Raw genomic sequence first — 17032 nt, 5'->3', positions numbered from 1 at the left:
TATTAAAATTCTTTATTAATTTTAATAGTTTTGTAGGGTGTGCTTTTTCACATTCAAATATTCTGTTCCATTTTCTATAGTATTTGTAGTTGATAATTCCAAATATGTTTTCTTGCTCTTATCTTAGGTGGAAAAAATCCGCCAAGTGAAAGCCAAATCCCTCTACTTGCAAGTTGAAAAATTACGTCAAAATCTTAATAAGCTAGATAACACCATCAGCGCAGTCCAGCAAGTCTTGGAAGAGGGACGGAACATGGATATCCTCTTGGCACGGGATCGGATGCTTGCACAGATGCAGGAAATGAAGAATGTAAGAGGCTTCCTGCAGCCTCAAGAGGATGACAGGGTCATGTTTACTCCTCCTGATCAAGCACTGTATTTGGCCATCAAGTCTATGGGGTTTGTCAGCAGTGGGGCCTTTGCTCCTCTGACCAAAGCCACTGGGGAGGGTCTCAAACGTGCATTGCAAGGTAAAGTAGCTTCTTTCTCAGTGATAGGTTATGATCATGATGGTGAGCCTCGCCTTTCTGGGGGAGACATGATTTCAGCTGTTGTAATGGGGCCAGATGGAAATCTCTTTGGTGCTGATATTTGTGACCAGCAGAATGGAACTTACCTTGTAAATTACAGGCCACAGATGGAAGGGGAACATCTGATCTCAGTCATGATGTGCAACCAGCATATAGAAAGCAGCCCATTTAAAGTCATGGTCAAATCAGGACGTAGTTATGTTGGCATTGGATTGCCAGGGCTCTGTTTTGCTAGTGAGGGGGATAGTGATGGAAAGCTGTGCCGCCCCTGGGGTGTTAGTGTAGATAAGGAAGGCTATATCATTGTTGCTGATCGTAGCAACAACCGCATTCAGATCTTTAAACCTTGTGGGGCTTTTCACCACAAGTTTGGCACCTTGGGCGCCAGACCTGGCCAGTTTGATAGGCCTGCTGGTGTTGCCTGTGACTCCTCACGGAGGATTGTTGTGGCAGACAAGGACAATCATCGCATCCAGATCTTCACTTTTGATGGCCAGTTCATTCTCAAGTTTGGGGAGAAGGGAACCAAGAATGGGCAGTTCAATTATCCATGGGATGTAGCAGTTAACTCTGAGGGAAAAATCCTGGTGTCCGACACAAGGAATCATCGGGTTCAATTGTTTGGACCTGACGGAGTGTTCCTGAATAAATATGGTTTTGAAGGAGCACTCTGGAAGCACTTTGATTCCCCACGAGGTGTGACATTCAATCACGAGGGCCATCTTGTCGTGACTGATTTCAACAATCATCGACTTCTAGTCATTCGCCCTGACTGTCAGTCAGCCCGTTTCCTTGGGTCTGAAGGCACAAATAATGGCCAGTTTTTGCGCCCACAAGGTGTGGCTGTGGATCAGGAAGGTCGTATTATTGTCGCAGATTCTAGGAACCACCGTGTACAGATTTTTGAGCCAAATGGTAGCTTTTTATGCAAATTTGGCACTCAGGGAAGTGGCTTTGGTCAGATGGACCGTCCTTCAGGTATTACAGTCACCCCAGATGGTATGATAGTTGTGGTGGACTTTGGAAACAATCGAATCCTCATATTCTAATCTGTGTATATGTGTACTAAGAAGAAACTGTCTCAGGGAAAATCCTTCTAAGAGATCTTGCCCCACATAAACACACAAATATTCCAATGATAGTTCAAACCTACCTCATCTTTAATTTTTTTATAGATGAATGTATTTTCCCTTTATATCTGCAGGGGTTGAACCTGTGATTATATGAACTCTTAATCTACCTCATTATCTTTATGTTCCTTTATACCCACAGTATACACAGTGCAGTATAAAATTAAGTCTCTTTTTCCCTAAATGGGACACTCATGCACAAGCTTATTTATGTGCACATTAGCTGGTTGTGTGATAAATTTTGTAGATTCTGCCAAAGAGGCACACTCATCTTGAAAAAGAAGAAAAAATCAGTAGTTTTAGATTTTTAATTGTTTTATATTCAGATTGTACTGTGTTTTTCTTATTGGAGAAGGTGAAGGGAGCTGTATTTTTAGATGCTGCTGCAGCAGAGAAATCGTTTCTTTGTTCTCTTTTTTTATACCTCAGTGCATTTGACATACTGTTCCACATAGCATCTTATTTCAGAAGGCCTTTTCTTTTGAAATGGGATGGAAATCACCAGGCAAAAAAAAAAGGCTAGGTTCTTTGTCACTGGTACTTTTCTGCATGTGTATTTTGAAAAATGCAGTAATTTCACGACACCAAAACAATGTTTGAGAATGCACAAAATGTTGTGATGTGTTCAACCTTATTTTGGTAGTTTGGACTTTGGCCCAAAGGGCCGCAGGGCAAAACCACCCATACATAATAGCCCTGGAGCTCCTGGAAACAACTTTTTTTATCTGCTAGGCAAAGTTGCTCTCTACACTTGGAAACTTCAGAAGTTACCTCTGTTGTTGACGAAGGAGCTGCTAAATGGGTGAGAATGTGTCTCCCCTAATAGCTTTTGACTTCAAAAGGATATTTTTGGAATGTAGCTTTGATATAGTTGGATGTTCAAGGCAAATGAGGATTTCCTCTTAGGCTAGTGTTTTTTCTCATAACCTTTCTTCCAGTTCTTTTTTTTTTAAGTTACTTCCCTTATGTATTCTGTATCTGTCTATATATGTGTAACAAATACGTGGCAATAGCCATTACAATGAGTCATGTTTAGGCATGATATGATATTTCTGTTTTGAAAGTTTGTGTTGAAGAAATTAGCTTTTTGTAGTTGTAGCATTATCAAGACATGTGATTTTTCAGGTATATATATCACAAGAAGTTCAAATTTGGAATTTCAGGGTGCATATCAGAAGTTAACAGTAAGGAAAGAAAGTAGATAATAGTATGTAATCTGAGTGGACGGTTTTCTGCCTTCTTCAAACAAGCCCCCCCCCCCCCCCTATTAAATGGAACATCTACATGGGAAATTCATCCTGACAGGATAACCATGTAGCTCCCTCTTTGGGATAAAGACTGTGGAAAGTGAACCACCCTAAATCCTACCTCATTTGCTCCAGCGCCAAAGAATGCCATGTAAAATGGGGGTGCATTTCTAAAACCAAAACTAGTAAATACCTTGAATTCAATCAGCCACATTTAGCACTGAAAATACTGAGAATATTTATACTTCTCCAAGAAGCTGTAACTCAAGTTTTATATCAAATTATAGGAATGTAATTCCTTCCCTGCTTTGTCATTAACCCCTATATACTCTGAATATTTGAGCAAATGTGTGTTGAGTTACTATGGTGCTTAGTCTCTGTGCTAAGGCTATCCTTGGAGTCATGTCTGTCAGGTAGTCTGATGTCTTTTATTTACGATCCTGCTTGGAGATTCAAAATATTGATAGAGCAATCAGCAATCTGAGAGTTTTCAAATAGATTACTTCTTTTTTTAGAACTGAGTAATCAGAAGGGGATAATATGAACATTTCATGTAGTGACTGAAATGATCTTTAATGAAAAATAATACTTCCTACCCAACCATATATTCATTACTGGCAGATCTATCCTTGAATGTTTTGACCAGAAGAAGATGTTATGACTGCACTTTTTGCATTTCCAAAGGCATTACTTTCTAGATGTGATGAAATTGAATTCATTCTTTAACTGGATGGCTACATTTATAAAAGGAATAGTTAATTACTATATCCTTCTCCCAGAGATTCAGGGTGTTCACAACTTACATTTTTACAATCCTTCACTGAACCATCGTAGCATTTCTAATGTCTTATGCTATATAAATCAGTTGGGCAGACCAAATGGTCTCCTTTTAGTCACCACCAGTATCTCTGAGTTCAAGGATTCAAATTAGGCTTGGGGTAGAGTTGATAAAATATAAGCTACTTTCAATATTTTATGCTGCTGCAACTGATATAAAGCTAAGTTGCAAAGGAGCTTCACTGCTAAGGGATAAAAGACTGGGCTATCTGAAACTAAGGATTGCCTTCGTAACCATGGGCAAACCAATATACCAGTAGCATACGATGGAGGTAGTATTAATTCTTTAAGATAACATATCATGATGCTTGAAAATATTCTTCTCTTAGACACCAAATATACTATTTCAAAGGGAGGGGGGTTCTATTGCCCCTGCCTTTAATAATTAATAAAGGCAGGATATAAAATATATAAGTCTTGTCCCATATAAGTCACATTAGGCTTGTCAGAAATTGTTATTGGAGTTGACAAAGAACATTGAGCATTGTCACTGGAAATTTAAGTTTATCTATCCTGATGCCAAATTTAATGTAAGACCAGTGCATAATCTATGAAGGCATTTCAGATTTTAGTTTGTACTTTAAACTCTAATGTTAGTTTCTCAAATGGCTACCAAAGATAACTGGTTAAAAGCTTTATTGTTAACAGAATTCTTGATGTTCTTCTAATAGAAGCTGTTATTTTCATTGATTCCAACTTTGTTTTCTGCTAGGCTTATTGTAAACTAAGCTATTTCTAGAAGTTTTTGTCCAGTAACTTCTGTGCCATCCATTCTTTCTAACCTCATAAAACTGATAATTAAGGTAGTTCTACTTTTGAAAGACATATATCTGCACACTTACATGCCTACATTTAAGGGGCTATACAAGATTGCAAAGACAGGAACCCTATCAGGGGAAGAAGGTATGTGTTGTGTATTTGTTCATCCACAAATACTTTATTTTATGCTATTGCAGATGTATATCTGCTATTTTGGCACAAAGTAAACAATTTAGAAAAATAGTGTCTTCATACTATTTTCCTCCTTGTGTATTATTAAGTTTTTAATTTTTTATATGCTGCTGCTTGGCTGCCAGATTTACTTTTATCCAGTTACTGCAATAGATAATGCCAAGTACACATAATCTCACTTTAAGGTTTAATGGAAACTTCTCACGGGAGTATTTATAATACAATGAATTAAATAGTATAATAGAAAAAATATTGTCAATTTAAAATGCCCTCTAGGGGTCTGGTTTTATTTGGAATGGACTTACTGGGCTCCTGAGCAGAAATTGAATACAGATTAACACTAGGTGAGCAAAGGTTTGAAAACAGCTTGTAAATGTGTTTATTCTTTAGCTCTTGGCTACTAAACCAATACATCTCATTTACAAAATATTTGTTATTTATAAAGTTTAACCTATATTTGGGGACTGGTTGTGCTTTAAATATTTGAATTTGGCTAATCAATAAGCTGTTAGGTTATTTACTTTTCTAATTATTTTCTTTTCTTGAAAACTCAATAAGGAAGCTAAGAAGTGCTGCTAAATAGCAGGTACTTCAACAGTAAACTGAACAGTGTACTCTTAAATAAATTTCAGGGAAACTAATGGCATTTGATAACTATAAATTATACTCTGCCTAAGATTAATCAGAACGGATACTAAAGGAGGTACTTCTTTATGGCGTCCAGCTGGAATTGCATGATTTGATCCTGTCACATTTAAGCAATTAAGTTCAAAATTAATTTATTGAAGAAAAACTTCCATTTCATTTTACTCACTTCTCTGATTTCTTTTGAAGATTAGGAGATTCTTATATTTTTTTTCTGTTTCAAAATTCTGATTCATTTATATAGTGCTTTTTTTTTAATGGTCATATCCAGATGGTGCCAAAAGGTAATGGTGGTTGTTTTTTTAAAGAAAAGTTAGACACCACCCTACCTATGGACACAGTTTTAAGCTGTGTAAAAAGTAAATATTGATACATAAGACAGCACTGTTTATAGTCCTGGTGTCTTTGGGAAATCAGCAAGCCCAATTTGCTGTGATACAGGATGCTTGAATAAATATGTCTTAAGTTCCTACCTCACCGTTAATTTTATAAGCACAGCATCTACCTCAAAGTTAGCCTCCAGACATTAGAGGAAAAATTGGGTATTCAGCATGGTAAGAAAACCACCTGAAAGCCAGGTAAGCTTTTTTGGTTCCTGCTCCAAAGAGCAATAACATCCTGACTGTTTTCTTTTAATATTAGGCCATCTGAACTAAAAATGGACACCTTAGGCATATCTATTAATCATCTTTCTCTATGACCTTATGTCTAGGGAACAACCTACCTCTGTTTCAATACTTAGCCTAGTTAGTTGCATAATGAATTACTGTATTTTTCAGTGTATGAGAGGCATTCCCCCCACAAAAAAGTGGGTGGAAATGTGTGCCTGTCTTATTGAGTGAATGTTGCTGAAGCCCTGCCAGCCCCTACCCATCAGCCTCTGCCTCCCAGCAATTTGCCTCATTGCAGCAAACAGTCTGATCAGCTTCAGCACTGCCTGATTTAACATGAGCAGCTGATTGGCAGTTGGATCTGCCTCCTGGAATACCACAAATCAGCTGTTCCAGGCTGAGGGGATCTCTACTGCCCATCAGTGCCAGCACCACCATCGGCACTGCCACCTATTGCAGCCTCTACATGCCCCATTTTTTAACCTCCATGCAACTCATTTTTGGCCTGTTGTAAGCCGCAGGGAACAAAACTGAAAATGGGGCGGATGGAGGCTGAAAATGGGGCATGCGGATAGGTGGCACCAATGGGCAGTGGTGATCCCCACAGCCTGGAACGTCTGATAGGCAGTATTCCAGGAGGCCAATCCAACTGCAATCAGCTGCTCATGCTAAATCAGGCTGTGCTCAAACTGACCAGACTGTTTGCTGTTAGGAGGCAAATTCTGCAGAGGCAGATTTTTTTTTCCTCACCAAAAGCTAGGTGCGCCTTACAGTCTGAAAAATACAGTAACTCTAGTTACAGAATCACAATAGGTTATTGGCCTCCTCTCTGAGAAAAAGAAATACATTGCATTTATAACAAGTTGAGAGAAAAGCCATCTTCTGGAGATCTGGAAATGCCTGGTTAATTGTTCAAAGTCTATGAAAGGAAATAATAATCTTCTCCTGTATCAACATACAGTGAAAGGAGATTTAGGGGTCTTACATTGATTTTTTTTTTTGTTTTACAAATTTTCATATAGCAGCTTATTTAGGCAGAGACAAAGGATTCTCATCCAAATCATCTTAAATTGAATTATTTCATCCATCGTTTCCCACATGCTGCAATGATACAATGAAAGCACACTATGAATACCTTGTAGATTATCACAATTTCTCAATCTTGCTAATAAGTGAAGATGGAGAAATGGGCACAGAAAACTATTTAGAATTAGTTGAGTTTGAATGGAAGATGCCTTTTTGGGATTCCTTTAAGTGGTTTTACAGCATGACAAACATTAGGTCAATTTCCCTCTCCTCCACACCACGATCACAATCTTCAAGTAATGATTCTTGAAGAAAAAGGTTTTTAAAAAATGTTTGTGTGTCTGCATGGTCCTAGACCACTTCAATGATTGTATCAACTTACAAACTCAGGTTGATTTTTTTTTTTTTGTGGGAAGCTCCTTTCTTCAGAGCTTTGGTCACTGAATGTTTAGTGTATGTAGTAGGGTGTAGTATTCTTTGTCACCAAATCTGTACCTTCTTTTTGTAGCATTATAGATTTCTTAACTCCATGTAGCTTCTTTCCCATGGGAGATCTTGTTTGTAGCCTCCCTTCATATATATAAATATATATAAATATATACACATATATTTTTAAAATAGGTTATGTAATGTGTGTTCACTCATACAAACTTATGGCTTTTCCTACTTTGTGATATTCCTTGTATTGTGCCTCACCTAATGCATATCTGTTTATATAGTGCTAATCCTCTCTCCCCCGCTTTTTTATTTTTAAAGTAGCGGTAGTATGACATACCTTTGGGATTATTTTCTTGAAAAAAGCATTTCCAGTATTTTTCTGTGCCTAAACCCTGTGGTTGGTCCAAGACCAAAAAAAATTTAAAAATCAGCATAGAAACTCTGCGGACAAAATATTCCATTGATTTGTCTTAACATAAATCCATTTTATCCCATTTTTAAAAAATGGGAACTACTTAAGATTCTGACTAGCTTTGGAAAATACACTATTTTTTAAAGCAAGTTGAATTTTTAGTGGTTCATATATTGCCAAACACACATCAGATTTGTTAAAAGAAAACATAGATTCTTACAGACCACCTTCTATGTATTATTGCTGGATTGGCCAAGGTTATTTTCTCAATTATAAGCTGATAATTTTTGAAATTTGATCATCCCAACTATTGCTGTTGGATTGCAGAGTGATATGAGAAAGGTGAGGCACAAGCTTTATTTGGACAAGCTAAAATGTTAGAACTTGTGTTTTTTTTCAAATGGAGGCTTCTGAATGTATCTTTGTGGTCCATGGAGAAGGCTGAAGGATGTAGCAAGGAGACGATGTATCAGCTACTAGCAGCCTTAAAACAAAGTCATGGTCTCCATGGACTTTAAAAATGTTTCTATGCAGTTTATTTTATTTTTGTTTAATTAAATAAATGTGAGTTTCACTTCAAATGTGGTTTGTCTTTTTTTCCATCTCCAAAAACAGTTGCCCATATCTTTTCACATCTGTGTGATTGGTAACACCTGTTTCTTTCCCTGTTAATACTTTTATTCATATATTACATTGTCTGATATAACAACAAATTACAGCCCTTTTTAATTTGAACCATTTGTACCTCTACTGTTAAGTTGTAATTACATGACATTGTAATGACAAAGTGACAAATGTCTGCTTCTTAGAGTCAAAGAAGCATGTGCTTAAGTACCATCGGTAACATATTTAAAGTTTTGACAACAGTCAAAAGTGTATGTAACTAGACTGACTTTCAACAGATCAGTAGGGTTGAATGAAATAGAAAATTTTCTGTTTTAGTTCTAGAATCATCACATTCTGGAAGTTTTGCCAAACCATTTTGGATCAGCTATGGTTCTGGGTTTTGGGTGAAGGAGAACCTGCCACTTTATGGACTGGTAGGTTAAGCCTAATATATGTTTTTCTCCTACAACCCTTGTCCCTCGTCGCCTTAGACCTATGTAGCTGTTGCTGTGTTTTTTCCTCATTCTTGACCTACGCAATTAACAAGGCTCACTGTCTTGGGCAACATTTTTAGTTTCCTCAAAAGTTGTTTCCATGAACCAGCAGAAAATTTAGATTTCCTACGATTCTGAGATAATTCAAGAATGCTATTTCTGTTGGTTTTTACTCGATGACATGGCAGAAGATTCAATTCGGACAAGGATAGATCCAATTCAATGAAAAATCAATTATTTTTTTTACAAAATCCCAAGTTATTTTTAATAGTGCCAAACTTTCGTCTTTATTAAAAGTTATTTTTATATGCCAGTCACCAAGAGTCAAAAACTCATTTTCATGGAATTGCTGCCTTATAAGTAGCCCTAGATTTATGATTGTTCAATACACAATGGTTCAAATTTTTAAAGGATAAACAACAATGGTGCAAAGTTGGAAAAGGTGATCCATTCTTAGTCGAAACTGTTGCACCATCCGCACAATCATATGATCACAATTCAGGTGCTGGACAACTGGCTCACACATCGTTGCAATGTTTTTCAGCCACATTATTGCTATTTGTGATCTTCCTAGCTGGCTTGACAAGTAATGTCAATTGGGGAAGCTAGATTTACACATGATGCATTTAATGAACACAGTAAACATGGTTATAAAAATTGGGTTTGGTCATGTGATGATTCAATGACTGCACTATTTAGTAACTAAAAATCCAATCCCAATTGTGGTTGTAAATTGAGGACTATCTTTACTGTAATATAACTACTTGCTTCAGTTGTGCAATGGCTTCCTCAAACTAACCTTAATTCTTTCGCAGAAAAATTGAAAGAGTGCAGAGAAGAGCAACAAAGATGATTAGGGGACTGGAGACTAAAACATATGAAGAACGGTTGTCTAGTTTAATAGAAAGAAGGACTAGGGGAGACATGATAGCAGTGTTCCAATATCTTGGGTTGCCACAAAGAAGAGGGAGTCAAACTATTCTCCAAGGCACCTAAGGGTAGAACAAGAAGCAATGGGTGGAAACTAATCAAGGAGAGAAGCAACTTAGAACTGAGGAGAAATTTCCTGACAGAACAATTAATCAGTGGAACAGCTTGCCTCCAGAAGTTGTGAATGCCCCAACACTGGAAGTCTTTAAGAAGATGTTGGATAGCCATCTGTCTGAAACAGTATAGGGCTTCCTGCCTAGGCAGGGGGTTGGACTAGAAAACCTCCAAGGTCCCTTCCAACTCTTGCTATTTTATTATTATTGTATTAAATCCAAGCCATTTTCTTGGAGGCAATGCAAAAATGCCACACCATTTTGAATGGATAAGAGATTCACAGTACCAATAAACATCATAAGTAACAATTTGAACAAAATAAAATGAATCTTAAGTCTTTCTATAGATTTTATTTTATAATTAAAAAAACCTTAATGTATGATATATGTAGTTAAAACATTTTTTCAACATTACAAAACAAATCTTAAGTGCTCCCTCAAAAGGACCATTCTATTTATAGAGGTTCACTTCCTCTGAACAGTGGTGAATGTTGGCATCTGAATAGGTTGAACCAAGTGGGGAGGTTGGAATACAGGTTTCTTTCGTATTTCAGAGAGCATTTTCACTGAAGGGAGAAGCTGGTTTCTTTTGATGATTTGCAATGCCAGTTGAGTATTGCCTAAAACAATTTCAAAATTTATTAAGATCTTATATGTGACAAGTCTATGAAACATCAGGCACACCACAAAATTCAACTGCCAGTAAATTTTTGAAATTGCAGAGGGAAACCCTTTTTCCTCCATACACACACCTGCATTATCTAAAAGGAACCACTGCCTCAAAATATGAATAATATGTTGTTATTATCTCTTCAATTTGTAGAGATACAAATAGACTTCACGGGGTTATTGTGTGGAAAGTAGGAGAAAGGTGTGTGGGATATATGTTCATGCTTTGAGTTATTTATGAAAATAATAAAGTGGAATATAAATGAATAAATAAACATGGATAAAAATACACCTAGTCTTCAGTTTATAAACTTAATTTAGAATTGATATGTTCTTGATTACTAACTCATTAATCTCCTAGACAAGAAGTTACAGACCTACATATGCAAATAACAATAATTCTAACAATAATTAAATAGAAGACCCTCCAGACTAAAAGTTAGAGAAACTTTTAATATTACAAAGTGGCTTCAAATTGAAGTGCCAAGAGATATCAAGTTTCTTCAAAATCAATTTAAGATTCTTTATCTTCTGCATAGGGACTCAACTAAAGAATTTTAAAGAACTATGTATCTCTCCGGCATCAAGCAAAAAAAAGTGCAATAACAGGATTTATTGTTAAATGAGCTTAAAGCAAATAAATCACAACTATAATCCAATTGTGAATTTAGTATAAAGGATTAAAACGATTCATAATTAACTAGCTCGAATGGAATTAAATGAGCACTTTAATATATGAATCCTACTCAAATTTTATCAAAGCTAAATATTTTGGAAAAAGCACTTAATCAAGAAAATGTTGATTTGCCAACTGAAATGAACAAGACCAAAGAATTATTTCTTCTATTTAGTACTGAATTAGAAATGCAAACTAGACATGGATATCATGGGGCAATTTTTAAAATATAATTCAAGATTATATAGTAATCAGATTTTATCCAGAAAGATTAAGGAATACTTGAATATATTAAAATTTATAGATCAACAAAAATGAAATTCTTAACACGTAACCAAACCAAACTATGGAAGCAATCAGAAAACAGAAATTAAACAAATCTCCCGGATTTGATGACATTTCCACAATATACTACAAGTGTTTCCAAGAAATGTTGATTAGTTCACTATCCTAGGTAATTAATGAAGTCAAGAACTCCCTATGTTATGGAAAGAAGCTTTCATTTCTCTGATCTACAAGGAAAAAAAATGACAACTATTCAGAATCGTATAGAAGTATTTCATTAATGAATACAGACCACAATACTTGCAAAAAGGGGATTTTTAAAAAACTGAATTAATACTTTCTGGTCAGACTGCATTTGTTCCAAAGAAATAGATGACAGATAATGTCAGCTGTATCTTGAATGTTATTGATAAAATGAGAGGACAACTATAATCTTTCTTGATGCAGTGTAAGCTTTTGATAATTGGAATCATCTTTCATGCTTAACAACTCTGAAGAAGATGAATTGTGGTTCCAAATTATTTAAATGGATAGAATTTTAACAAGGAATAAGAAGTCAATATTCACTGTAAATTCTTTTCATCACAAAACTATATCACAACAGTGAAATATGAACCAGAAACCGACTAAGACTAAATTAAATGGGTGCTGAATTTAGATTCAAGAATTGTTATGCAATAAAGGAATTTTGATGAAGAAAAATACTGTAAAATATACAGTCAATATTAGATCTATTTAAATGACAGCTGGTATATTATTTCAGTAGGGGACCGCAGAGGATGAGATAGTTAGTGTCATTGATGCATTGAGCATAAATATGGGTGAACTCTGAAAGACAGTGGAGGGCAGAGAACTCTGTCATGCTTTGGTCCATGGGGTTGTGAAGAGTCAGACATGATTTAGTTCCCGAACAACAAAAAACATGTATATATACAAATAAAACTGGCTGTGACATACACTTTTGATCCCATTGATTTCTGTGAGGTCCAAGTGCAAGCCTATGCTGATCCACTCAGAAATAATTTTTATTTCTTTTGGTGAGACTTATCCTCAGTTAAGGGAATATAACTACAATAGAGGATTCAATCTTATGGGACCAAAATATATTTTGATTTAACCCAGAGGCAGTCATTAGCAATAATATTTAGTTGGTATATACGTTCAACAAATTTGGAAAAGGATTTGCAATAGAAACAAATTTGAAAAATAGAATTTCTTTCCAACTCTTTTTATATTAAATATGGCTACATGTAACATTCTCACCAAGTATACTGAACTAAGTCTATATGTAATTAACTGCAATTTCCTATTGGAGGATACTTAGAATTCTTTCTGCAGAAAAATGGCTAATTAATCTCTTTGTAAGACTTGGTGTCAAAAATAACTTCATTATTTTTCAAAATCTGATACAGAATTTATTCCAACTTGAACACCATATTTAGGTTAAAAGACTATTTACAAATTTGTAGAAATAAAAAAATGGCTTTCTCTTGACATCAAGTCTTTAATTATCTGAATAGAAATTACTATAATTCAATCTCCTTTTATGATATATACTGTGTTGACTGCTACTACTGCTACTCGTATATTATTGGATATATTGGATTTTATTAATGACTTGTAGTTTATTCAGTTATCTAAACCCAATTAATGAAACCCTGAAAATCCTAACCCAATTCCATGACACTTGTAAACTCCCTATTTATCCATTCTGTGTTTTAGTTTTATTATGTTCCTGTTTTGCGTGTCTTTCCTCTTTCCCCTTTCCTTCATGTCTTAAAAATGCTTCATAAAAAATATAATTAAAAAACAGCAAATGTTTACCGTTCTGAAGCTCAAGATATACAGCCAATAAGATAGCTTCTGGTGGAATCTCTTTTGGATGAATCAGTGAGGCAGCCTTGTATCAATACCAAACAGAAAATAAAAGGTAAATTAATATCTTTTTAACAAAAGAATACAGTATGTCTCTGATGCAATAAAAAGTATTTTATATCAGATTTCATCCCCCCAAACAAATTGTTAAAGCAAGATAGATAATTAATATGACTACATCATTTGCATTAATCTATATCATCATTATGTAAATTGACCCAAAGATGCAGTTGGACATCTCTTCCCTCTAAATCATCTTTTAAATTAAGTTATTTTAAGAAAATGTTTAAACAGACCATTTCTAAGATGTAATGAGATTTTCCCAAACACATAATGTGTTCAACAGGAAACATTGTTCAAGCTTTCTAATTTACAAATTATAACAGTATTTCTTTGGTTTGGTCTCTGGGACTTGCACAGAGGACAACACATATTTGCAGAAATCTGCAGAGAATGCTTAACTTTCATGGTTGAGGAAAGGGTCCTGCCTCCCAACTTGTTAGGATCAAATATTGCTCCAGTGAAAACAGCAAAGGTGATTCTATATCTTGCTTTAATATTGCAGTTGACCATATTTTAACAGTTTTGCCCAAAATTAAATAAGAAACCCTTTTTTTAACCTGATGCAGACATTTCCGTGCTTTGTCATACTCGCTTCTTAAGCAGTAGGCACTTCCAAGATTGAACAGCATCATGGTTCGTGCAGATGTAACAGAACTGGGATAACATTGGGGTACTTGCTTGCCAGCTATATTAAAATGAATACAGAATGCCATTGTTAAATTACAGTTGGTAAAAATGTATTTTATTTATTAATCACATTTATATGACTTCCCATCTCATACAAAATAACTCTGTGAGAAAGGTAAATACATCTACCGACTAATCAACAGAAATAGAAGAGTAGCAAAAAATATTAGCGTCTCAAAAATTCAAATAGCTTTTTAAACTGTAGCTAAGCTGATACGTAGATTCACTCAGTGAATGTTAACAATATGAAGAAGAAACATCTTTCAACATTTGGATCATCTGTACGGGCTATAGATGTCCAAATATTCTTATGTTTTGTATTTGTAAAAACAGTTTCAACCTCATTTTAGTATTTAAAACATTTAATTAAATTGCAGTTGTAAATGCAAAATGCTATTTAAAAGGTGGAATGTTTAAATCTGAAGTGATTTATGAAACCCATTGATAAAATGATAAAATGTTGTGATCCGTAGTCACTTTAAGTAAACTGGATACAAAGGTATTTTTCAGTGACTTCATATTATGCAATAAATGGGAAGTTTACAAACTTACAAGATTCCATGGCTTCATTTTCTCCTTTATCAGACCCTAAAGAGAAACCAAAGAAGACAGAATAAGAATTTAAAAAATAATGTTGACAAAAATGTAATCTGGGTTGAGGGGCCAACTATTAATTTGAAGAAAAAGATGAAATTTAAGCAAGCAAAGGCATGTAGAATGCATAATATTTAAGACATGATGATGCATATCCAAATCCATTAAGAGGGTGTGTGTATACATTTAATCAAGCACAAACAACCAAGTTCAAACTATCCTACTTCGCACACATTATGCAAAGACCCAAATGCATAAAGGAAAAAGATGCTAGAAAAGGTGAAAGGAAAGAGGATGACCAGTAGCAAGGTGGAAGGATTCAGTTACTGTCAGGTTGGATAAAAATAGATAATTTTTTTAAAAATTAAAAAAGCAGATTTAAAAAAATTAAATTGGATTTTTTTATTATTTTTATTAAATTTATCTTAATAAAATGCTTTTGGAATAAAATCTATCTAAAGATAGTTTTCTATTTAAGATACATTAATAATTTAGTTTATTCAGCATGAAATGGAGCTTAGTTATGTAACATGAGGCTGTATATTCTGCAATATTTACATTTTTGGTAAACTCATTCAGTAAATCCAAACTCTGCAAGCTGAGATAACATGCACTGCATTGATGCATTCACACAATTTCACAGTAACCATGAGATAAATAATGAAACAAAGTTCAGGAATATTCCTTTATCCGATTGTTTTGCAAATCTATGTACACTACAAACTGTATGATTGTTTGAAGAAAAATATATCTATACCACCAGGCTCTAAGTGTGAGGAGAAAGGGCAAGCAGTAAAAATGAAAGTGAAACCAAAGGTAGAAGATATTAAAGAGCACCTGTCATTTCAGATCCATTATGGCACCTGTTAGTGGGCATCTACTCATCTGCTGCCCATCACGTTCCTCACCTTGTTGTGTCATTGCCACATCACCAACATCCCATTAAAGTGAATGAGACTGTCAGTGAGTCAACAGCGGGTCAGAGGTGACAGCTGCTCTTTAAAAATTATGATTTAAATCAAGTTGATTTACATCAAGCCTTTTTACTAGTGATTTAAATCATGATTTAAATTGACTTGATTTAAATCAAATGCACTCTGGTTACTGTGGCTATGGGGATGCTATTAGAAGAGCTGAAGGGCCAGTTTAAGGATAGATCATCATGGAAGATATACATCTATATGGTCACTAGTGGCTGATAACAACACAATTTAACAGCTGCTGTCTTCTGATTCTTCTATCTTTCCAGAGCCATGATTGGTGGAATGAGATAACGGTTGTATCTAGCTAGCTATAATCTTCAATATAGAGGGCATGAAGAAGCTTTAAAAATAAAATTTGATTTAAAGTGAGAAGGCAGTAATAATTTAACAGATGTGCAGTATTATCAGGACTAGGATATACCCAGTTTTACTTGTGAGAATTAATTTAAATTAACTAAATAATATTTGTAAATTAATTGATTTACCATGGATGTATTTAACTGAATTTGTTTTGTGAATCTTTTAATTATCAGTTCTAAACTGCAGTGTGTCCTTTAGAGATTTAACAGCATGAAAATAGGATAAATAAATGACTATTAAAATAAGATGCAGAGTAGGGACTGCCCAAAGTATTTACCCAGATATTCACCAATGAAGTTCCAGCTGCAGCTTATGTCCCTTCTAGTAAAACTTATTTATCAGAAGCAGTCCTTTCTTTGCTGCAGTATAAATACAGTGTGTGCACAAATACCTAATGAGTATTTTGATCATATCATTATTTTTATGCCTTTTCCCCACCTCCAAGCTGTATAAAATTGAATGCTTAGTGGATATAAGTATATCAGGTTTTTGTATAATGCGGGAGGATCTGGCCTAAGGAGATCAATACTCTATATCAAGGTATGCATTCTTTTCCTCAGGCAAAATGGGACAAAAAAGAGTTAACTGACTCTGAAAAGTCAAAAATTGTAAAAGGTATTTCAGAAGAATGCAGCACTCTTGAAATTGCTAAGATATTGGAGTATGATCACAGAACCATCAAATGTTGTGTTGCAAATAGTCAACAGGATTGAAAGAAACAAGTTGAGGGGGAAAAAAAACGCATTAACTGCCAAAGATTTGAGAAAAATCAAACGTGAAGCTACCGGAAACCCATTATCCTCCAGAATTACAAGGTATTCAGTGCTCAGAGACATGTCAAAGATAAGGCAGGCTGAAACCCGACCACCA

At 35.0% G+C, this 17032-nt stretch overlaps 2 protein-coding genes across 3 annotated transcripts in view; one reads left to right on the top strand and one right to left on the bottom strand.

Moving 5' to 3' along the window:
- The window catches only part of TRIM71 (tripartite motif containing 71), a 59704-nt gene extending 54409 nt beyond the window's left edge, over nt 1-5295 (top strand). For both annotated transcript variants that reach the window (XM_032237308.1, XM_032237307.1), the window contains one exon: nt 128-5295. In XM_032237308.1, coding sequence (XP_032093199.1) covers nt 128-1579 — 1452 coding nt within the window. In that variant the 3' untranslated portion in view covers nt 1580-5295. The remainder of the gene's footprint in view (nt 1-127) is intronic.
- A 5011-nt stretch (nt 5296-10306) lies between these two features.
- The window catches only part of CNOT10 (CCR4-NOT transcription complex subunit 10), a 29758-nt gene continuing 23032 nt past the window's right edge, over nt 10307-17032 (bottom strand). Inside the window, exons 16-19 of the mRNA XM_032235615.1 lie at nt 14778-14813; nt 14096-14223; nt 13425-13500; nt 10307-10590 (exon numbers count right to left, since the gene is read on the bottom strand). Coding sequence (XP_032091506.1) covers nt 10436-10590; nt 13425-13500; nt 14096-14223; nt 14778-14813 — 395 coding nt within the window. The 3' untranslated portion in view covers nt 10307-10435. The remainder of the gene's footprint in view (nt 10591-13424; nt 13501-14095; nt 14224-14777; nt 14814-17032) is intronic.

This window comes from Thamnophis elegans, chromosome Z (assembly GCF_009769535.1).
Source record: "Thamnophis elegans isolate rThaEle1 chromosome Z, rThaEle1.pri, whole genome shotgun sequence".
Classification (NCBI taxonomy): Eukaryota; Metazoa; Chordata; class Lepidosauria; order Squamata; family Colubridae; genus Thamnophis; species Thamnophis elegans.
This window is presented reverse-complemented; position numbering and strand designations above follow the sequence as displayed.